This window comes from Oncorhynchus keta, chromosome 19 (assembly GCF_023373465.1).
Source record: "Oncorhynchus keta strain PuntledgeMale-10-30-2019 chromosome 19, Oket_V2, whole genome shotgun sequence".
Taxonomy (NCBI): Eukaryota; Metazoa; Chordata; class Actinopteri; order Salmoniformes; family Salmonidae; genus Oncorhynchus; species Oncorhynchus keta.
Genome location: NC_068439.1, coordinates 60,796,098 through 60,820,333, shown reverse-complemented (window position 1 = coordinate 60,820,333; position 24,236 = coordinate 60,796,098). Strand labels below are relative to the sequence as shown.

The 24,236-nt window shown below is 45.6% G+C and overlaps 1 protein-coding gene across 4 annotated transcripts in view; it reads left to right on the top strand.

The window, feature by feature from the left end:
• LOC118397866 (protein enabled homolog) overlaps positions 1–24,236 on the top strand; it is a 151,167-nt gene that overhangs the window by 7,888 nt on the left and 119,043 nt on the right. The window contains exon 1 of one of the 4 annotated variants that reach the window (XM_052470951.1): positions 23,525–23,682. The exons of 1 other annotated variant lie outside the window; for it this stretch is intronic. In XM_052470951.1, coding sequence (XP_052326911.1) covers positions 23,669–23,682 — 14 coding nt within the window. In that variant the 5' untranslated portion in view covers positions 23,525–23,668. Of the gene's footprint in view, positions 1–23,524; positions 23,683–24,236 lie in introns of those variants that run through there. 2 more of the 4 variants (XM_052470953.1, XM_052470954.1) reach the window with 2 other exon arrangements.

The window sequence follows — 24,236 nt, the reverse complement described above, 5'->3', positions numbered from 1 at the left end:
GCTTTGACACAGCCCTGTCTTTTCACCCTGCTCCCTTTTTGCTTCTTGTAGAACACTTGAAGCCCATTTAGGAGCCGAACGCATCAGCAGCACAGCAGTGAGCCTTGCTGCACGGCCCTGTCACTATATATGGAGACATTTAGATGCAAAGTTGTCATTTGTAAGAAGCTTAGGGCCAGTATGGGTAGAGGGCAGATGTAGCTGTGCTTGTATGGAGGAGGACACGGGTGATTATGCAGACTCACCAGAACACACTGGAAATGTCATGATTTTTAGATCTCTCTCTTTGCTCACAATTTATGATTTCTCAGTGTTGTGGCATACATCAGAAATGGTCCTGCCTAAAGGACGAATTTGTTGAGAACAGCGAGAGCAGGGTGCATCGATCCACGCATACAGATGAGACAGACCAGCAGTTTAGCTCTGTAATGCAGCCTTGCTTTGTTCGGCCTCGTATGCCTGTGTGCAGTCTTCCATGCTGAGCGCATTGAATAGTTAACGCAGAATACTTTCCCACATAAAAGGGGTTGCCCAGGCAACACAAAATGCAGGGAAATCTAAATTCTGTTCGCCTCCAAAAAAGTCGAGTCTTTAAAGGAAGAGCGAGGTGGTGAAAAGCTTCCAAGGTTATGGTGGAGGTGAAGGCATTGAGTTAGGAACCCCACAATGCCCTAGATAATAAACTAACCCGTACAAACATCTTTCCTTTGTTTGTGTCACAATCAATGGAACACTGAAAGAGAATAATTTGACACATGAACTCCCCTGACTGAGAACACTCTCCTTTGTTTCGTGACCGCTCGGCGCATTGATTGAGAAAAGAAACACATTACTTCTAGGGGAAAGAGAACTGGCGAAGTACAAGCAGATCTTCTGAAAGGGCCTCTTTTTAGCAAAGCGTGAACTGCCTGAAAAGCTCAACTAATTAGTGTGCGTTGGTGGGAGAAAAGCTGTGGGGGCAGAGCCAAGACAACCCCGCCAGAGTTTAACCTCTCTTCTATGTAGGGGTGGAGATTCCAGGAAACACTAGAGCGTTCTAATGACCTATTATCAAAACCAAGCACACATCAGGCCCCTATTGTGGAGAGCAGGTATGCTTTTGCCTGATATTTTGTCGTTTAAATATGTGACTCACCACCTGGATTTGTTCTTATGTAGCAAAATTTGAAATGGTGTTTTTTACATGGGATAAAAGTAAAGATTCAAAGCTACAAAATGTTATCATACACTGCATTTTTGAGGAACATTGGGGAAGTAATTATCCTTTTTAAAGTTGATCAACTTGTAAACTCACTTTTGAGAAAATGGCCTTTGAATGTTTTGGTATCTAGTGAAGAGCTCTGCTTGGTCTACACCCATTCAGCATTTTTCACACCCTTTTAAGCCTATCTTGTTTCGCTCTTGGAGCGTTCAGAGCACACACTTGACGCTCTGGATGATTTTGTTTACCTCCAACATGAAAACAGCCTAACCAGTTCAGCAATTTCATTGTTTTTCTATTTTATTTTTTATTTTGTATTATCCAATTTGGTTATCAGTCTTGTCCCATCGCTGCAACTCCCTTACGGACTCGAGGTGAAGGTCGAGAGCCGTGCGTCCTCCGAAATACAACCCAGCCAAGCCGCACTTCTTCTTGACGCAATGCCCGCTTAACCTGGAAGCCAGCCGGACCTATGTGTCAGAGGAAACACCGTACACCTGGCGACCGTGTCAGCGTCACCCGGCCCGGCCCGCCACAGCAGTCGCTATTGTGCGATCGGACAAGAACATTTCTGCCGGCCAAACCCTCCCCTGACTCGGACGACGCTGGGCCAATTGTGTGCCGCCCCATGGGTCTCCTGGTTGCGGCTGACTACGACAGAGCCTGGACTAAAACCAGGATCTTTAGTGGCACAGCTAGCACTGCGATGCAGTGCCTTAGACTACTGCGCTACTCGGAGGGCCTCATTATGCTTTTTTTGCCTACATTTACTGACACCGGCCATATTCAACAGGTGTTGTACACTATTTAGCTTAAGACCGGTAGGAAGGTAGCTAGCTAGGTAAACAATGAACCTAGCCAGATCAATAATGTGTAGGATCACACACGTTCTTTGGCCAAATGTCCATGTGACTAGATCCTTGCCTTGCTAAGAGGCTGTGTCAGTGTCTGTGTAATCTGACACTGTTAGTGCTAAGGGACAGCGAGAGAGCCATGTGAAGCCCCACAGGAAATCACTAATCACTACTGGGTCAGGATAATGAAAGGGAAACACAGTCCTACTGCCACATTACACACGCCTAACATACTGCCACACTACTGCTGCTCTACATGGAGGATGTAATAAAGCCTGTAAACATTCAGGTCCAATACAAAGTTCTCCTTGTTTCAATATTCGGTTTCATGTTATCTACATTCAGAGATCTGCTCAGCCCTTTTTATATCCAGTACTTAAGTGCATATCCAACATCCAACTTGGCTGAATGAATGATCGGTAATGTTGTCACAAAGCTTAATGACAGCCTCACGGCACAATGGGGTGGGGGGAGGGGTGTCAGTGAAAGTGTGTGTGACACCTCAACCTACTAGCCCACAGCAGTTTACACTCCTGATTCACTGACCCTTTAGCAGTTTAGCTTGTTGTAGCTTGTATGGCTCCATGGACGAGCCCCCCCCCCACAAATAAACCTTGATTCTGCACTGTCATTTTATTCAGACATTTGGAACAACACAAAAAATATATCTATTTGTCTTTGTATATATTTATATACAAAAACAAGACTCATAAATATCAAAAAGTAACAAAGACAAATAGAAACGCATTGTAGTATATAAGTGCATTATGTTATTGCTAACAACAAACACACAAAAACTAAATTGCAGAGATCCTATCATACACAGAATTTAATTGAATAGTTAACTTCCTCTGACAAGGACTGGGCTTCAATCTTTATCACAGGGTCTTCGGTTGGATCCCTCACCTCAATCAGTGCTTCTCTCACCGCCACTGTCTGATACCTCAGTGGCTGAGGTCCACATCTTCAAAGTGATGTCCATGTTTTTTCAGAATGGCCCATTTTGGCAGCATCCGCCACAACCAGGTTCAATGTGTGAGCCCCACATGGCACAAATAGAGCTCTTGGATTCATTTCCAGGAGTCTGGCTTGGAGACATTTATAAGACTGTCCTCGGCAGTCCTCAATGAATTTTTAGCTCTAATCTTTTGAGAGTCCGGGCTGCCAAATGTTGGCCCATGGACTCCCCTGCCTCCAGAAACCCCAGAAAATGTTTATTTATCTGGGGCTCCTCCTTCAGTGACACAATTCTAATCACAACTGACAACTGTTCAGTGTGGCTGGCATCTGAGGTGCAATCTAGAATGACATAGAATAATTTTGCCAGCTTAATGTCACTCACCATTATTGACCTTGCTGCTCAAAAAATCAATGAGTTCATTCTGTATTTTGTGGCCAAGGTAGCTGGAAGTGTGACTCTCGGTCCCTTTTTGGACATGGTTAAGGTGCTCTTTCATGACTGGATCAAATTCTGCCATCAGTTCAACCTCTTTTGAGGAAATTTCCATTTGACGGAGAGTACAGTGCTTGAGTGTCTCTTTTTAGTGCCAGATTTCTAATTGCCAGAGACTGCACAATAGCAATCAGACGTGCCAACACCTCTCTCAATCTTATCCTCTCAGCCTCCATAAGTGCCATTTCATGCTGATCAATTGTTTCCCCTTTTTTGATCCTCATTTCCAGTTCTTTCCATGTTTTTATGCAGTTTTGGTTTTCTGGGCTGCTGTCGTGTGAAGTCAGCAAACAACTTGCAGCTTTCCAGTCTGTCAGTCCTGAGTTTGCTAAGTCATTTGTCTTCTTAGAAAAGTGTTTGCCACAGAGGCTATTGTTTCTTTCAGAAAACACCAACCAACCTCCTAGGGATTTCTTTTCACCACTCACCAAGGTCTTCCTGAAATACTGGTGGTGGCAACTTCTTCCATCACTCTCATTCCTTGGGGAAACAAAGTTGGGTGGTACCTCACTTGGTCCTCTGCAAACTAGTTGTCCAAATTCTGTCAGTCAGAACTGAAGGCCAGTCAGCAGGGTCTGTAGACAGTGGTTCATCCTCGGCAGCAGGGTCTGTAGACAGTGGTTCATCATCAGTCAGTAGGGTCTGTAGACAGTGGTTCATCATCAGTCAGTAGGGTCTGTAGACAGTGGTTCATCCTCAGTCAGTAGGGTCTGTAGACAGTGGTTCATCCTCAGCAGCAGGGTCTGTAGACAGTGGTTCATCCTCGGCAGCAGGGTCTGTAGACAGTGGTTCATCCTCGGCAACAGGGTCTGTAGACAGTGGTTCATCCTCGGCAACAGGGTCTGTAGACAGTGGTTCATCCTCGGCAACAGGGTCTGTAGACAGTGGTTCATCCTCGGCAGCAGGGTCTGTAGACAGTGGTTCATCCTCGGCAGCAGGGTTTGGTGGGGATGCAGCTACAGGCATTTCTAATGGAGAGCACATGGGCATTAGTTTACACACGTTATTCACATTTATAGTGATGGAACATCCCACATACATATAAAATCATCATTGTTACCTACAAAATGGAAATGTCAAAATGTGCTAAATAAATTATTTATGCAGGGATGCGCACATTAACACATGTGCGTGTACACACGCACACACGCGCACGCGTGCACACAAACACACCTGAAGAATCCTGCTGAGGAGAAGTGGAAGTGAATGGATCTTCAGCCTCAGGCTCAGACAACATTTGTGAAGACAACATTTGTGAAGACAACTGTGTGGCTGAGGAGGTAGATGGTTCCTCATCCTGAGGCTCCGAGCTCATTTCTGAAGGTGGCTGAGGAGGTACATGGCTTCTCATCCTGGCCAGTGCCAGAGGGTGCTCCAAAATATTTCAGAGGTGCCCCTGAATTTACATTGGTATACAGTATGAGTCTGTCACCCTAAATCCATTTGTTGCACAATTAAATATACATGTCATTATGCACAATTTATCAGACTTTCAGAATAGGAACCAAATGAACCATACAACCTCCTTGGCTAATTCTAGGCATAAGACACCCCTTAAGGCTCAATATATCACAAAAGATACAAGATATCAGCATAATATATACGTCTTAAGATATCCTACAGCATTGGAAATTCCCCTTACTGAGCTCAGGACCTAGTCAACACAATACAATGTGCATATTCACCTTTATGATGTCACCTCAATGAAAGTGAACCAAATCAATGGTGTGCTATTTATGTTGTAATCATTTTGCTGCAGGTTACACACATTATCATGATGAAACTGTGTGAAATTACATCCAATGATATGTAAGCTTGTTGGACAGAAAATTGAATATTGTCACCCTATGTGTAATAGCATAGCAAGTAATATAGACTAACAAACATAAGTATTATACTAGCCTACTTCATTACATGCATAATATTATACTCATAAAGAGATGACATAGCTGCATACCTTTTAATCTTTTGAGCGTTTCTCCTCTTCTTTCCTCTTTTTCCTAAACTGGGCACCTGATGGCTTAGACCTCTTCTTATCCATTTGTGTTGATTTGGCACTGGAGCATCAGTACATGACCCATCCCCCAACACTGTCAACCAAGAGTCAAAACTAAACCAATTCACCTTGGTGTGCAGACTGGTTTTATATTATTTCTAACGATTTCTCAACAAACCAGAAAAAAATTAAACTACGTCAAATTACAAATTCACATTTATTCTGAAATAATTGTTTTATTTGGTAGAATTTCGTAGTGACTGATTTGACTAATTGCATTAGTACTGTACAAAGTTGATAGATTCCCCTGCTCCCCCTACCTCGGGCTTCCAATGAGGAGACCTGAGGTCAACCTACCCCTGCCCCCCTCCCCATCTCATACTTCTGAGTGGATGACCTTCCCAGGCAGTAGGCTGCCTAGCTCACCAACTAGAATCAGGGTGCCCACTCTGACAAGGTTAATTGACCCACAGTCCCACACGGTGACATGTCATTGACGTGACGTGCAAATGAGCGATAGAAAACCGATCGCGTAAATGTCACCATTCCAAAACATTTTGTGCAGGCACCCCGTAGCGCCCCCAGGCAAGATGCCGTCCTGGGCGGGTTGGCCATGTCGACCATACCTAAATCCTCCACTGCCCTTTTAGGCTCTGACATTCTAAACCACTCATGGGGACAAGCCGCTGGTCTGGCTGACTGTCCTCGTATGATCCAGCTGTCTGTGGAAAATACTGTCAGAATATTCCCAAGATAGAATTATCTAGTTGCCTAAAGGCGCTCCAATTGTACCCTACCCTTCCATGGTATATGAAACAAATGACCCAAGAGGCCTTGCTTCAAAGTTTGAACAGACAAACAATGTGTTGGTTCTGTATATTGCTACTTTGACAGGTGCAAATCACTGTTGTTCATCTGTGTATAGGAAGTAGTAGCATAATATTTGAGGTCTGGATGGAGGAGTGTGAGACCAAGGCGGGGGTGACTGTTTCAGAGCTGCCATTTACTGGGCTGTGAATGTTGACCCGTTGACCTCAACTGTTCTGGAACGACTTTCAATGAGCCGAGTTTGACCACAGAAAGGAGCACGAAATTCGATTTGCAATTGAAGCGCTCACTAAGAAAAGTGAAGCGAGGAAGAAAAAAAGTGCCACCCCCCCCTCTGACTGTGAAAGGCAGTGCTATTTGAACCGCTCTAATGGATTTCAGTCTTTGTGTGCTAATCTAAATCCAGACTTTCCTCCCTGACTGATTGTTTTAGAGCTGGGGCTCCACTTGGCTTTGACGGCACTCCATAGCTGCTCATTTTGTTTTGGATGGATAATATGCCCAAGGCCTCCCACTGAACAGTGAGCACCAGCCCATGTAGCACAGCACAGTAGAGGACGCTGTCAAAAGCAGTCTTACAGAAACCATGATCTAAAATGGAGCTGATTCTGAAAATCTCAATTGTAGGCTGTGTTTTCATGCCTGTATCTGACTCAGTCTGCCACCCAGCTGCTTCTAAAAACCATTTGGCTCATCACCTGTTGCTAGGCTACACACGCAGTTGTTTGTTTGTAGGTTGAAGTGTTTTTTTACTTTCTCTGGCACTGGTTCTTGGTCTGTGACTATTCCCACTAGTGAACATTAGGCTGATTAACCCTGAAGACGGGCCAGGAGAGAAAGGAGTAGAGCTGAACCAAGACATTCATCCAATGATACAATGTTAAATATCACCCCCGTGCTCTACTGCCTTTCTCTTACAATAACCATGGGTTTATCAGTTCACTGGAAGTGAGGAAGTCTGTATTTTGGAGTCTTCTGTTATGCCACAGGTCAAGAGCCACTGAAAAAGATGAAGAGGAGTATAGTACTGCTTTCACATAGGATTCACGTTATGTTGCCTGTCAAAACAATTGGGAAACGTTTATACGATCAGCCCCCTTTCTACCTCTTTCTTGTCGGCGTTACCGTTTTTTTAAATCGCCATTGCTTTAGCCGGCAAGGAGCAAGACATTCAGCTTTGACCCCGTTGTTGAGACCGTTGTCATGTGACAGCAGCAAGTTGTTCTAAATTGCTCTGACAGATTTCGCTTTTATTTCTTGACTTTCACAACAGTTAGTTAGCAGCTCACCGTACTTGTAAATAATTACCCTATAATGTGTTCATTTTCCTGTTAGGGTGAATAAAACTTTGGCTACAGTTAAACTCAATCTTGTGTTCTGGTAATTACAGTGCGTTCGGAAAGTATTCAGACCCCTTGACTTTTGTCACATTTTGTTGCGTCACAGCCTTATTATAAAATGTGTTAAATTGTTTTTCCCCCCTCAACAATCTACACACACTACCCCATAATGACAAAGCAAAAACAGGTTTTTAGAAATCTTTGCAAATTTATAAAAAATGTCAAACTGAAATATCAGACCTTTTTACTCAGTACTTTGTTGAAGTTGCTTTGGCAGCGATTACAGTCTCAAGTCTTGTATTTGGGAAGTTTCTCCTGTTTTTCTGGATTCTCTCCAGAGATGTTCTTTCGGGTTCAAGTCTGGACTCTGGTTTGGCCACTCAAGGACAGTCGGAGTCTTGTCCCAAAGCCACTCCTGCATTGTTTTGTCTGTGCGCTTAGGGTCGCTGTCCTGTTGGAAGGTGAACCTTCGCCCCCAGTCTGAGGTCCTGAGCGCTCTGGAGCAGGTTTTCATCAAGGATCTCTGTACTTTGCTCCGTTCATCTTTCCCTCGATCCTGGCTAGTGTCCAAGTCCCTGCTGCTGATAAACATCCCACAGCATGATGCTGCCACCACCCATGCTTCACTGTAGGGATGGTACTGGCCAGGTGATGAGCGGTGCCAGGTTTCCTCGGACGTGATGCTTGGCATTGAGGCCAAAGAGTTCAATCTTTGTTTCATCAGTTTCTCATGGTCTGACAGTGCCAGAAGGCACCTAAAGTAAACTCCCAAGTGGGCTGTCATGTGCCTTTTTTTACTGAGGAGTGGCTTCCGTCTGGCCATTATAACATAGGCCTGATTTGGTGGAGTGCTGCAGAGATTGTTGTCCTTCTGGAAGGTTTTCCCATCTTCACAAAGGAACTCTGGAGTGTGAGACTTGAGGCTCACGTAGGTGAATGGATCAGAACCTGCCCGCCCCAGGAGTCGCTGGTGCGCGATGAGACAAGGATATCCCTAACGGCCAAACCCTCCCTAACCCGGGCGACGCTAGGCCAATTGTGCGTCGCCCCACGGACCTCCCGGTCACGGCTGGTTATGACAGAGCCTGGGCGCGAACCCAGAGTCTCTGGTGGCACAGCTGGCGCTGCAGTATTTGTATAGTATTTGGCACCCGTACCCAGATCTGTGCCTCGACACAATCCTGTCTCGGAGCTCTACGGACAATTCCTTCTACCTCGTGGCTTGGTTTTTGCTCTGACATACACTGTCAACTGTGGGACCTTTATATAGACAGGTGTGTGCCTTTCCAAATCATGTCCAGTCAATAGAATTTACCAGGATCATTTCAAGTTTGATCAATGGAAACAGGACGCATGTGAGCTAAATTTTGAGTCTCATAGCAAAGGGTCTGAATACTTAAGGTATTTCTGTTTCATTTTTACATTTGCGAACATTTCTAAACTTTTTTTTCGCTTTGTCATTATGGGGTATTCTGTGTAGATTGAGGAATGTTTTTTTATTTATTAAATTTTAGAAATAAGGCTATAACAAAATGGAAAAAGTTGTATCTAAATACTTTCAGAGTACACTGTATATGAGCTGGTAGCCAGCTAGATAACTAATGTTAAGTTTAGCTAGCAACAAACCAAAGCATTGTCAAGAAAGTTGCTTTTAGTTGCCTGGCTTGCTAGATTTACTTCATATCCTGACCTAAATAGATTTGTAAACAGGTGGGTTTTTTGTGCATAAAATAGAGCTGGTAACATTGCTATTTGGACCAGCTGTGCTGCATGCAGACTGCCATTTTGTTTATAATTTTTCATAATGACAAGTACGGAGTTTGATGTAGAATATTCATGATTTAATGGTGCCAAAGCCGGTAAGATGAAAGGGGACATTTTATACTGGTGGGACTTTTAAACATGTTACAGCAATCTTGACTAGTTTGGCGTAAATAAAAGTACAGGCTTTGTTGGCTGCAACACCTTTCAGATATAAAGAAAAGTTGGCGGCATGCTAAAGTTGGCGGCAAAACGTCTTGGTTTGATTTCTTGTGTGGCCATCTATAGTGCAAGTCAGTCTCCAATTCAATTGTTCTTAAGTTCTTCTAGTTAAACACAGTATGCTAATTCTGTCCCAGAGCAAGGGCATAATCTCTATCAAATAGTGCTCTGTGATTATTCAACATGTTTATTCCCGGGTTATTAAACAAAAAAATTTACCTTCATCGGTTCAATTACTTGAATTATTTTTTTTTTCTCAACGAGGCGTTACTCTAGAGAAAGAAAAACAAGCATGAGAGAAATCAAACTGTGACGCTATAGGAAGTTGTTTTCAACAGGAAAATATTCAACCTGGTTCAGAAAACAATGAATGAGCACCAATGCGCCTAATCCATTGCATGTGTGCTGCCTGCCATGTTCTTCCCGGCCCTGAACAGATGGATACACGCAGACTGTATTAGAAAGGAATGTATACAACGACGAGAGTGATAGACTGTTCGTGTGGTAGCTCTACCCGATTGATAGTTGGACTTGGTAATTAGCGGTCTTCAAAGTATGCCCTATCTACTTTGAAGAACTGAAATAGTCATTTTTGTCAGACAGCTCTGCTGCATTGGCAGCTGCTAGCCTAGCTAAATAGGATGACCCGTTGGGGAGCAGAGAGATGTTGGCTGGCTGGCTGGCTGGCTGCTAGTGCCTGAGCAGAGATGTTAGATGGCTGGCTGGCTGGCTGGCTGCTAGTGCCTGAGCAGAGATGTTAGATGGTTGACTGGGTGGCTGGCTGCTAGTGCCTGAGCAGAGATGTTAGATGGTTGACTGGCTGGCTGGCTGCTAGTGCCTGAGCAGAGATGTTAGATGGTTGACTGGCTGGCTGGCTGCTAGTGCCTGAGCAGAGATGTTAGATGGTTGACTGGCTGGCTGGCTGCTAGTGCCTGAGCAGAGATGTTAGATGGTTGACTGGCTGGCTGGCTGCTAGTGCCTGAGCAGAGATGTTAGATGGTTGACTGGCTGGCTGGCTGCTAGTGCCTGAGCAGAGATGTTAGATGGTTGACTGGCTGGCTGCTGAGCAGAGATGTTAGTGCCTGAGCAGAGATGTTAGATGGTTGACTGGCTGCTAGTGCCTGAGCAGAGATGTTGGCTGGCTGGCTGCTAGTGCCTGAGCAGAGATGTTAGATGGTTGACTGGCTGGCTGGCTGCTAGTGCCTGAGCAGAGATGTTAGATGGTTGGCTGGCTGCTAGTGCCTGAGCAGAGATGTTGGCTGGCTGGCTGCTAGTGCCTGAGCAGAGATGTTAGATGGCTGGCTGGCTGCTAGTGCCTGAGCAGAGATGTTAGATGGTTGACTGGCTGGCTGGCTGATAGTGCCTGAACAAAGATGTTAGATGGTTGGCTGGCTGGCTGCTAGTGCCTGAGCAGAGATGTTAGATGGTTGACTGGCTGGCTGGCTGCTAGTGCCTGAGCAGAGATGTTAGATGGTTGACTGGCTGCTAGTGCCTGAGCAGAGATGTTAGATGGTTGACTGGCTGGCTGGCTGCTAGTGCCTGAGCAGAGATGTTGGCTGGCTGGCTGCTAGTGCCTGAGCAGAGATGTTAGATGGTTGACTGGCTGGCTGGCTGCTAGTGCCTGAGCAGAGATGTTAGATGGTTGGCTGGCTGCTAGTGCCTGAGCAGAGATGTTAGATGGTTGGCTGGCTGGCTGGCTGCTAGTGCCTGAGCAGAGATGTTAGATGGTTGACTGGCTGGCTGGCTGATAGTGCCTGAACAAAGATGTTAGATGGTTGGCTGGCTGGCTGCTAGTGCCTGAGCAGAGATGTTAGATGGTTGGCTGGCTGGTTGGCTGCTAGTGCCTGAGCAGAGATGTTAGATGGTTGACTGGCTGGCTGGCGCCTGAGCAGAGATGTTAGATGGTTGGCTGGCTGGTTGGCTGCTTAGTGCCTGAGCAGAGATGAGATTATGACTAAGGAATGAAAGTAATCAAATTAAACAGTAAAATGACAATGGAATTTTTTAATTGTTTAAAAAGCTAAAATAATTTTAAGATAAGAATTTCAGTGTACATTCTTTTTTTTACAGTACCGAACCCAACCAAACTTCAGAACGGACTAATCACTCTGCACTACTATTAAATTATTTTACAGGGAATTATTCATGTGATTTGTATGGCCAGCCATATCTCCATCAGAAGCCATACTGTAGGGCCTTCTGTGGTACAGTCAATCAGCGGACACAGATCGGACGTCATCTCAATTATATTTGTCATACGTCAGCACACATCAGTGACCTGTGAGCACCCAGGGACACCCGTGGGAGTGCTCCATACTGGCCTGATGGATGTTGTGTGTCTTGGTCTCTGTGTATCTCTGTTGGTCTCTTTGTGTGTATGGGCCTGCCTGCCTGGATACTGGCATTTAGCAGCAGCAGATGTCACTAGTGAAAAATGGAAAGACATGAGAGGGGGGATGGTATCTGGTGCTGCCTGCTTATGTAGCAGGCCATGCAGGAGCCATGGGCAGGATATAATCACTACTGAGGCGTGTAACTTTCACTGGTCTTTGATTTATCACAGCGCTGGTCTTTGGTGTGTGAGCCTGAAGAAGTGGAATGAACTCATCTGGACCACAGAGGTGTTTTTTCTCCCCCAGTAAATTACCTCCGACAGACAACCTGATGGATGGACAGAGCAGTGTTATCTTGCCTGTCATTTCTGCATGATTGCAGAATAAGGATATGTCTGCCTTTCTTCCACTGTCTCCATCTGTCTTATGTTCACCTTCTCTCTCTCGCTTTGTTCTCTCCCTCCTTTTTCAACCACTGCCTCTCTCGCTCCCTTTTCCCACTCTCTCCTCAGGTCTTTGAAACCCCCAGGAAGCCTTGGTTGTGCTGGTAATGTGGCTCGTTGAGGCCAGGGCAGTGGGGGAGTTGGGCTGGGAGTCGTGTAGCTAGCTGAGGCCAGGGCAGTGGGGGAGTTGGGCTAGGAGTCGTGTAGCTAGCTGAGGCCAGGGCAGTGGGGGAGTTGGGCTGGGAGTTGGGCTGGGCCAGGGCAGTCTGTGTAGCTAGCTGAGGCCAGGGCAGTGGGGGAGTTGGGCTGGGAGTCGTGTAGCTAGCTGAGGCCAGGGCAGTGGGGGAGTTGGGCTGGGAGTCGTGTAGCTAGCTGAGGCCAGGGCAGTGGGGGAGTTGGGCTGGGAGTCGTGTAGCGAGCTGAGGCCAGGGCAGTGGGGGAGTTGGGCTGGGAGTCGTGTAGCTAGCTGAGGCCAGGGCAGTGGGGGAGTTGGGCTGGGAGTCGTGTAGCTAGCTGAGGCCAGGGCAGTGGGGGAGTTGGGCTGGGAGTCGTGTAGCTAGCTGAGGCCAGGGCAGTGGGGGAGTTGGGCTGGGAGTCGTGTAGCTAGCTGAGGCCAGGGCAGTGGGGGAGTTGGGCTGGGAGTCGTGTAGCGAGCTGAGGCCAGGGCAGTGGGGAGTTGGGCTGGGCCAGGGCAGTGGGGGAGTCGGGAGTCGTAGCTAGCTGAGGCCAGGGCAGTGGGGAGTTGGGCTGGGAGTCGTGTAGCGAGCTGAGGCCAGGGCAGTGGGGAGTTGGGCTGGGAGTTGTGTAGCTAGCTGAGGCCAGGGCAGTGGGGGAGTTGGGCTGGGAGTCGAGCTGAGGCCAGGGCAGTGGGGGAGTTGGGCTGGGAGTCGTGTAGCTAGTTGAGGCCAGGGCAGTGGGGGAGTTGGGCTGGGAGTCGTGTAGCTAGTTGAGGCCAGAGCAGTGGGGGAGTTGGGCTGGGAGTTGTGTAGCTAGCTGAGGCCAGGGCAGTCCATGGGCAGGGTTTCTGAACAGGTGGCTCCTATGTTTGCCCATCTGTTCATGGTAACAGCAGTTTCCCCTTGGCTACTTTTCCACCTCCCTGCCTTGTTTTCTTTCCAGACTTGGGGTCATGTTGCCAGGTTCCCAGAGCCAAGATTTCCAATCTCTTTCTGTAGTAGTAGGTTAGGGAGACCCAGGGGAGCTGACCACAGTCCGTTGGACTTTAAGAGAACACACCTGTCACCTCCGTAACAGTAGTGTCCTTGTTCTCTGTGTGTGAGGTGTGTTTTGTTTCGGGGGTGGGGTGACTCATAGCTGCTAAGACTCGGGACCAGATCTTGATAATCTCGTTTCTCTTTTCATTAGAAAATGTTCTCATTAATATTGATCTATTCATTTACTGCAACTGGCCCATGAATGGTATGCAAAAATACCCAAACTCTTAAAGGGGAAGTTGAACTAAAATCCCACATTTCCTAAGTAATTCCTTACATTAAAACCACACTGAAGAATAATATAAATGCAACATGTAAAGTGTTGGTTTCATGAGCTGAAATAAAAATCCCAGTGTGCAGTGTGGCAAGGAAATTAGAGTCGGTCTAGGGTGTCAGGTAGGATCGAGGTGATATGGACCTTGACTAGTCTCTCAAAGCACTTCATGATGACGGAAGTGAGTGCTACGGGGCGGTAGTCGTTTAGCTCAGTTACCTTATCTTTCTTGGGAACAGGAACAATGGTGGCCCTCTTGAAGCATGTGGGAACAGCAGACTGGGATAAGGATTGATTGAATATGTCCGTAAACACACCAGCCATCTGATCTGCGCATGCTCTGAGGACGCGGCTGGGGATGCCGTCTGGGCCTGCAGCCTTGCGAGGGTTAACACGTTTAAATGTTTTCCTCACGTCGGCTGCAGTGAAGGAGAGCCTGCAGGTTTTGGTAGCGGACCGTGTCAGTGGCACTGTATTGTCCTCAAAGCGAGCAAAAATGTTATTTAGTCTGTCTGGGAGCAAAACATCCTGGTCCGCGACGGGGCTGGTTTTCTTTTTGTAATCCGCGATTGACTGTAGACCCTGCCACATACCTCTTGTGTCTGAGCCGTTGAATTGCAACTCTATTTTGTCTCTATACTGACACTTAGCTAGTTTGATTGCCTTGCGGAGGGAATAGCTACACTGTTTGTATTCGGTCATATTTCTGGTCACCTTGCCCTGGTTAAAAGCAGTGCTTTCAGTTTCGTGCGAGTGCTGTCGTCAATCCACGGTTTCTGGTTTGGGAATGTTTTAATCGTTGCTGTGGGTATAATGTCGCCGATGCACTTTCCAATGAACTCTCTCACCAAATCAGCGTATTCGTCATTGTTTGTTGTTGGACGCAATGCGGAACATATCCCAATCCACGTGATCGAAGCAGTCTTGAAGCGTGGAATCAGATTGTTCGGACCAGCGTTGAACAGACCTGAGCGCGGGAGCTTCTTGTTTTAGTTTCTGTCTGTAGGCTGGATGCAACGAAATGGAGTCGTGGTCAGCTTTTCCGAAAGGAGGGCGGGGGAGGGCCTTATATGCGTCGGGAAAGTTAGAATAACAATGATCCAGGGTTTTACCAGCCCTAGTAGCGCAATCGATATGCTGATAGAATTTAGGGAGTCTTGTTTTCAGATTAGCCTTGTTAAAATCCCCAGCCACAATGAATGCAGCCTCAGGATATGTGGTTTCCAGTTTACATAGTCAAATAAAGTTTGTTCAGGGCCATCTATGTGTCCGCTTGGGGGGGAATATATACGGCTGTGATTATAATCGAAGAGAATTCTCTTGGTAGATAATGCGGTCGACATTTGATTGTGAGGAATTCTAAGTCAGGTGAACAGAAGGACTTGAGTTCCTGTATGTTGTTATGATCACACCACGTCTCGTTAATCATAAGGTATACCCCCCGCCCCTCTTCTTACCAGAAATATGTTTGTTTCTGTCAGTGCGATGCGTGAAGAAACCAGCTGGCTGCACCGACTCCGTTAGCGTCTCTCCAGTGAGCCATGTTTCCTTGAAGCAAAGAACGTTATTCTCTGTCTCTCTGGAATGCTACCCTTGCTCAGATTTCATCAACCTTGTTGTCAAGAGACTGGACATTGGCGAGTAGTATGCTAGGGAGTGATGCGCGATGTGCCCGTCTCCAGCCTGACCAGAAGACTGCCTCGTTTGCCCCTTTTACGGCGTCGTTGTTTAGGGTCGCCGGCTAGGATGCGATCCATTGTCCTGGGTGGAAGGCAAAACACAGGATCCGCTTCGGGTGAGTCATGTTCCTGTTCGTAATAATGGTGAGTTGACGTTGCTCTTATATTCAGTAGTTCCTCCCGACTGTGTGTAATGAAACTTAAGATTACCTGGGGTACCAATGTAAGAAATAACACGTAAAAACACAAAATACTGCATAGTTTCCTAGGAACGCAAAGTGAGGCGGCCATCTCAGTCGGCGCCAGAAGTACACTGGCAATACTAAAGTGCCTATAAGAACATCCAATAGTCAAAGGTATATGAAATACAAACCGTATAGGAATTATAGGACTATTTCTCTCCATCTTCTTACCTGGGTATATTGAAGACTCATGTTAAAAGGAACCACCAGCTTTCATATGTTCTCATGTTCTGAGCAAGGAACTGAAATGTTAGCTTTCTTACATGGCACATATTGCACTTTTACTTTCTTCTCCAACACTTTGTTTTTGCATTTGTATTTAAACCAAATTGAACATGTTTCATTATATATTAGGCTAAATTGATTTTGTTGGTGTTAAAATAAGTGTTCATTCAGTATTGTTGTAATTGTCATTATTATAAATAAATAAATTGTCCTATCTAATCGGTATTGGCTTTTTTTTTGTCCTCCAATCAGTATCGGCGTTGAAAAATCATAATCGGTCTACCTCTAATCCCTGTTTGTGAGCATTTCTCTTTTGCCAAGACCATCCACCTGACAGGTGTGGCATATCAAGAAGCTGACTAAGCCATCGATAAAATGCAATTTTGTTCGTTGTCCGTAGCTTATACCTGCCCATACCATAACCCCACTGCCACCATGGGGTACTCTGTTCACAATGTTGACATCAGCAAACAGCTCACCCACATGAAGCCATACACGTGGTCTGCGGTTGTGAGGCCAGTTGGAAATACTGCCAAATTCTCTAAAATGACTTTGGAGGTGGCTTATAGTGGAGAAATGAACATTGAATTCACTGGCAACTGCTCTGGTGGACATTCCTGCAGTCAGCATGCCAATTGTACGCTCCTTCAAAACTTGAGACATCTGTGGCATCTGGCTGTGTGACAACTGCACATTTTAGTGGCCTTGTCCCCAGCACAAGGTGCACCTTCAGTAGTTTTGGAATTGTTAGTTAGATTACTTGTTGGTTATTACTGCATTGTCAGAAGTAGAAGCACAAGCATTTCGCTACACTCACATTAACATCTGCTAACCATGTGTATGTGACAAATAATATTTGATTTGATGATTTGATTTGTAATGATCATGCTGTTTAAGCAGCTTCTTGATGTGCCACATCTGTCAGGTGGATGGATTATTTTAGCAAAGAAGAAATGCTCACTAACAGGGATAAAAATACATTTGTTAAATATGCTTTTTTTGCATATGGAACATTTCTGGGATCTTTTATTTCAGCTCATGAAACATGGAACGAACACTTTTTTTCATGTTGCATTTACATTTTTAAGTGTAGATTCAATGTATGGAATCACCTGGGAAATGTACGATTTTAGGTAAACTTCCCCTTTAAGTCCTGTTTAATCCGTGTTAGTTGATGGCAAGGCTGGTGCTGCTCTGTAGTGTTTCCAGTCTCTGATGGCGGAGTCAGGAGGCTCGGGGAAGAAGGGAAATCATTGGACTAATTGGTGTCACCGGCACTGGGTTTTCCCACACTGCAGGCCAAGCTGTTATCCTGCCACAAAGACTTTCCCTATTTCCTTAGCATCCAGAAGTACTGAAGTGTAGCCCCAATTGTGGATTTTCTCTCACTCAACTTTTTGTGCTTTTTCATTTGTACTATAAAACATTTAATATGGTTGTTGAACAGCCTTAATGTAATATAAGTGCCTTAAGTGAAGCACAAATGATCAGGTCTTAAATAAGCTGCTTTGACTCTGACAGGTTAGCATAAATCACCTTGCCATAGGCGTCAGCTGGTCCCTGGCTATTGCTCTCCCTCTCTCATTCCTTCCCTTCCTCTCTCACAGCCACAACAACAGGTGGGCCTCAGCCTTCTTCTTCAATGACTTCCATGGCCATTCTGATGTTCATCAACCTGTTAAACACTCGCCAAGCTTTTCAGTCGGATTTCAGGCTGCTGAAGTGCGATTATGGGATGCAGGACTGCAGTGTCTTACGAGGATTTATATTGCATGCCAAACAATCTCTCCTACCAACACAACCAAATGTATCTGCCGCGTAGGTCAGTTCTGAGCTGCCTCCAAAACACCCACCCACACACCACACCTCCTCAGTGACGTTGACAACAAGCCTGAGAGAATATCTGAGCTCAGTAAGAATATGAACACACAGCCTTCTCCCTCTCCTCACTCTTCATGTTGTCCGCCTGCTGAAAAGGCATCCAGAGGGTTCTCATGGCACACGGCCAGCCTTGAGTGAAAATGTAAAGAATTCCCCTCTCCTTTCCCTCTTCTCCCTGTCCATCTTTTCTCTAGTCTTGCATGGAAATTATACCCAACACAAAAGACCAGCTTACCCAACAGCCAAGCCCAAAGCAAGGCTTAATTAAAAAAAAAATGCAATGGGATGTGCTAGGAGTGGAGGAGAGAAGAGGAAAAGAGGGTGGTGGTGGTAGTACCATCAACTCATGCAGTAAGCAGAAATGTAATTTGATCTAAATGGCATGGGAGAAATGGCGCTGGATGTTTCTCTTGCTGATATTGTAGTGTTATTCAGCTTCATTGCAGGCTCCCTTAAAAGCATATGTACACAGTGGAGCTGCTGGCCCCTGGGCATTTCACAAGTCATTGTGGCTCTGTATTAGATCGTTAGACTCATCCCCTTGTGTTCTCTTCCTTCGTGCAGAGGAATGCTTATTGCTGCCTTAAGATTTAGTGAGAACGGACCCATGTTAGTCTCCAAGTCACTTCTCTGATTTGTATTGCTCGGGAGGACTCTTCTGCTCTGGGTGGACTTGTTCAGCTTTAGCGGTCTTCTGGTCTACGGGAGGATTCTCAGGCTCAAGTGTTTGGCCAACCTTCGGCACGGGGCTGAAGTAGTTTTCAAAAGCTTTACAGTTAGTTTACAGTTCCACTTTAGTCCTACACAATGCGTCATTCACAAGTCCTGTTTTAAGTGTCAGGTCAACAAAGCAAAGTGCAAATAGAGTATCACTTTGGACTGAGTTTATAACCTATCTAGGTACATTCTTGAGATGAAGACGAAAGACCAAGTCCAACTATTTCTCTACTTGTTGTCTGTTATATTGTGTGGGTCATTTTATGAGATCGATGTTCCAAACAGTCCTGGTACTGTCTGTAGAGGTGAGTGTAGAGAGATCTTTCTTTCTATAGGCCTGGCCTAGCTCTTTCTACAAATGTCCACAAGCCACATTCGGAGCAGCACAGTCTCCAAGTAAATGATTTCATTGTGTTGTGCATGGGAGCACTTTGACTCTGCATCCACGTGTCTTGGAAAGCGCCCTAGGCCAGTTGGAGACTCGCTGGCCACACCACTGCTGATATTTCCCTAGGGACTGCAACTGCTGCTGCTACTGCTGCCTCCCTCCCTCCCTGCACTTCACATCACTCAGTTGTCAGAGTCAAAAGTGGCAGGGCATGATACCAGGGCATTACACCACTCCCCCTCCCCCACACATCACTCGGTATGTTTGGGCTATAAAAAGCACAGCAGAAATCATGTTTGTTTCTCTTCAGGCCAGAAACGGATGTTTTCCCTGGCTAACTCTGTCCCTCCTCCTGTCTACAAGGCTTTACAGATGCTATTCCATCAAGAGCTGAATTAAATACCAGGCCTCAAAACAGAGTGATGTTAGAATGTCATTTGTGTTTAAAGCACTGCTCTCCTGTGCATCTCCTAGCTTGAAGGTTTTTAATTTACCCAGCTCTGTGGTGAATATATTGTGTTGACTGCTTCTCTACATTTTCCAGCCTGGACCTCCCTGTTACAGTGATGATGATGATGAAGTGGAAGGAATGCGGTGAAGACACCCCTCTTGTTGAATGATCTGATGAGAGAGCCAGTGCTCAGGCAGCTTAACAGGGAGTGTGAGTCATCAGGTTGTGATTGCCATGTTTGGTACCAAAGAGACTCCGTCTCACCTCGTGGGTTAAATTACCTCAGAGAGAGGAGGAAAGGATTAGACATCCCAGAGACTAAAACAGCCCTCCTTAACCTGGACGAGAGACCACTATACTTATTCACCTACTTTAATCACGTTTATTGGTTCATTGTTCTGTCAACTCCTGTTACTGTAGGGATTATTATAGATTGTTGAAGCAGTGATACTGACAGATCAGATGTTATATTTTAGGTCCAGTTCCTCACTTTGCACCACTTGGTCGTCTTGTTAAATATCATTGCAACTTTGTCCCCGTGTCCACGCCAAAGGTCACACTGTGTAATCATCTTTTCCAAACAAGTGGGCAGATTTCTACTGATGGTTTCTGTTGACCTCCTGACCAGTCCTTGTTAGTGTAATCAGACGCAGATCACCTGTTTGTTTAGCACTCTGGTGTTGAAACTGGCTTTATGCTGACTGTGGTATTCCACTCATGTTGGGTGCTCTGTTTGTGGGAGTGACACATCTAACTCACTGATTCATCACGTCCTCCCAGTGATGGATGTTATTGCTGGCCAGTGTTGGCCAAGCGTGAAATAAAATTGCAGTACTAACTTGTTTTAGTATAGCTCCATGGTTGGTGGGTAGCACTGAGCATTGGTTGATAATTTATCAGATTCAGCCCAACCCAAGAGTCAACTCATCATTGCTGTGAAACTTCATCTTTGTCCTTCATGCCTTTTCTGTCCATACGGTAGAGCATGTTCAACATGATATTAAAAGATTTAGGGATTATGGTCTCAGCGTTTCAGTGGGCCAGCTCCAGCTTGTGACCAGGCAGGGAAGTCTGTTGATAAGCTGACTGATTGAACACACAAGGCAGACTGCTTCTTCCAACCTGTCACTCAGGCGACCTTACAGGGGTCTTTACCAACTCGGCCGGAGGTCCCAGCATCCGCAGGTACCCCTGGCTGTGCCCGTCTGTGATGTCAAGGGAGCAGACCCAGCCCTCCTGGTGACTGCTCTGGAGACCTTACCATGTATCCCGCCATGTAAGTCTTCTATCGACTAGGGGAAATTGACAGAAGTCATCTTTTCAAAACAAGCGGACAGATTTAGTCCCTCATCAAATGCATTTGATGCTTGTTGGGTGCAATTACACAACAGCACGGTGGCTTGGCATTCATTAAGAGATGCCTGTGTGGTAGTTCAGGAGAAATTGGTCCTGTGGTGGATTTACTTCTTAGATATTTTCTCCATCTCAACCTGTTCCCTTCAGCTTGAGACTGTCTCTGCTGCAGTCCCAACCAGACGTGAGTCTGAAATTAAAGCAGTGCCTGTGGCAGTGTTTGGTCCATAGAGATCAGTGCTGTGAAGGCATAGTGAATGCCAGCAGGCACATGCTTCTCACTGTGTGGTGATCGACAGAGGAACAACCAGGACCAGCCCTCATCACTCAACTCTTTACTGCACAGAACAAGAGGCCCTTTGGCATTCAGATGGACATACCAGACCAGGAGTCTGTAGACTTTCCCTCTCCTGTCAGAGAGCGTTAAAGGGCAGATTATATTCCAACTTGTTTGACTGGAGCGACACCTCTCTGTGTTGCGGTCGTTTTTAAAGTGAACCTGTCTCTTTTTAAAGGCCTAATACGGATGGTTTGGAGGGACAGACTGGGAGAGAGGGACCGCACTGACCTTCCTCATATCTCGGACCAAACAGAATGCCCAATGGAGATGTCAACAAAGTAATATGAATTTGAGTGGACTTTGGGGACAAACTATTTTTAACCATGTATTTTACCACTGGCCAAAGCTCAGTTGACACACAGTATCAAGAGTGCCTGACTTCACACTTTTTGTGTGTGTTAGTATGCAGGCACACAACTCCATGTATCCCCAGACTCCCCCCAGCTCTCTGCTGTGCGTCAGTGAACATTCACAACCACCGACGAGAAGACTACACAACGCTGCTTCTACCGGTTTGGAGGTTATTGTAGCAACGGCTGGTTGCTATCAAACAAGACAAGCTTCTCCCCAGCCGTCTAGCTAGCTCCGCACGCTTCTGATTTATGTGCGGTTTAAGGCACTACTGTGATTTACTGCGTGGGCCTATCTCCTCCGGCATCTCACAGCCACAGCTCCTCTCACCGCTGCAGTTTTAATCTGTCATCCCGGTGATATGCAGGGCCCTGTGCCCCGACGAGAGAGTCGGGCCTTCCTCCGCTAGGCTAGGAGATTTGGCCTTCACTGAGCTGTGTTAAGTACCGACCCACCAGACTACTAAATCACAGCCTGTCCTGGGCTGAACCGTGTCTTCACACTGTCTTTAGTGGCACAGGATGTTTTAGACCCTGGACCAGATAGGGAGGTTACACACACACACACACACACACACACACACACACACACACACACACACACACACACAATGTGTCTGTGAGAGGCCAAACGAAGGCTTTGCTCCTCTGTCTCCCTAATCCGGTAAATCCACTGGCCCATTTCCCCATGCTGGAATGAAAGGGCCACGTCACCATAGAAACAGGATCAATAAATCATTAGGATAAAAGGTGTGTTCGGTAGAGAGGGAGAGAGCTCTCTTTTTATTAAGACGTTGTACATTTTATCGCTGTGTTTTAGGATGTTTCCATGTGTATCACATTTTCTACTCTACCAATGGTTTTGTAACAAACTGTTGCTATAAATAGCAAACTTGCCCAATGTGATTTTGCCACATGCTCTCTGGACAACAGTCCTCTGATTTTAAGTTGACAGGGTAGGTAATATGATGGCATACCGATAATCATATTTTAACTTTAAAAAAATCATTGGCAGCAAGTATCAATCATCATGTCACCAGCATTCAAATAATACCCTCGATATTTATTGGAAATTTGCATCAAGCTCATCACCATCTCACTTAACCACCATGACGTCCATAACTTATTTCATTTGCCTATAAACTCTTAATGCTTTTCCACGTGGTGTTGGTGGTAGATATATCATCGAGTAACTCCATTTACTTCGACATGATGGTTTCTTTGTGCATGGAGTTTCCACCACAATTGTTGCGTAATCTATTTCACAGACACACAAATTATTCCTCTTTGTTTTGGGATGTTTCCATCAGACCTGGCTTGAGTTTCTTTTTTTTTAACGTCAGATAATTCAACCGCATGAAATAGTTGGATGGAAACCTTGTTACTGACGGAATCATTCTCGTACTCACTAAATCACAGTTGATGGGAAAGTCTAGATATTGATTTAAAACGCCACCGAATAGAGTGATAAATCAATGAGGCAGTGCTTCACCCGCTGTAGGATTATATCATCAAATCTCTGAAGTCAAGGGCCTATCATTTATCCCACATGGTCCAATTGATTTAGCTAGAGACTTGGATTGAGTTGGGTGATATGGCCAACCTGATACTCTACCATAATACAGCTTTACAGACATTTATACAGTAGCTTGTCCCTCTGTCATATCTACATTTACCCTCTTCCTCACCAGACCAACATGGCAGAGTGCTGTACAGCTAGCACACTAGGGGTGTTTGGCTGGGTGTATGTATGTGTTTTGAGCCAGGGAGGAGAACGGAGAGTTGAGTTGTGTGTGGGGGGGCGGGTGTGCTTAGTCTCAGAAAACCCCCGCAATAAAACTGTTCCAAGACTCCTTTCAGTCAGCATGTTTATTCCTGGGCTGAGGGGAACATTCTTCAGGGGACTGCCTGGACGGCCCTATTTTAGCCCTCTGGAGGAGGGGTCCGAGTGGCAGCAGACCTGTTGGAGCCTCTAGTCTACATGGTCTCCTCACTGTGCTGTTGGGCAGCTACTGAGACACTTCTTTCCGGACCTCACAGGACACTGACAAAAAGGCAGACCCTCTCACAGACAAAGTTTTCAGGTGTTGGTACTGGATACACCCGTTGTCTCCACCGCCAACATGACACGTGGCTCGTAAGTCCTTGTAGTGGCAAAGGGGGAGCGTGGGACGGGAGCATGATGGGTATGGGGTAGAGGTCGACCGATTATGATTTTTTTCAACGCCGATACCGATTTATTGGAGGACCAAAAAAGCCGATACTTTATTTATTTATTTATTTATTTATTTATTTGTAATAATGACAATTACAACAATACTGAATGAACACTTATTTTAACTTAATATAATACATCAATAAAATTTAGCCTCAAGTAAATGAAACATGTTATATTTGGTTTAAATAATGAAGAGAAAAAGTTTTGGAGAAGAAAGTAAAAGTGCAATATGTGCTATGAAGCTAACGTTTCAGTTCCTTGCTCAGAACATGAGAACATATGAAAGCTGGTGGTTCCTTTTAACATGAGTCTTCAATATTCCCAGGTAAGAAGTTTTAGGTTGTAGCTATTATAGGACTATTTCCCTCTACAATTTGTATTTCATTAACCTTTGACTATTGGATGTTCTTATAGGCACTTTAGTATTGCCAGTGTAACAGTATAGCTTCCGTCCCTCTCCTCGCTCCTCCCTG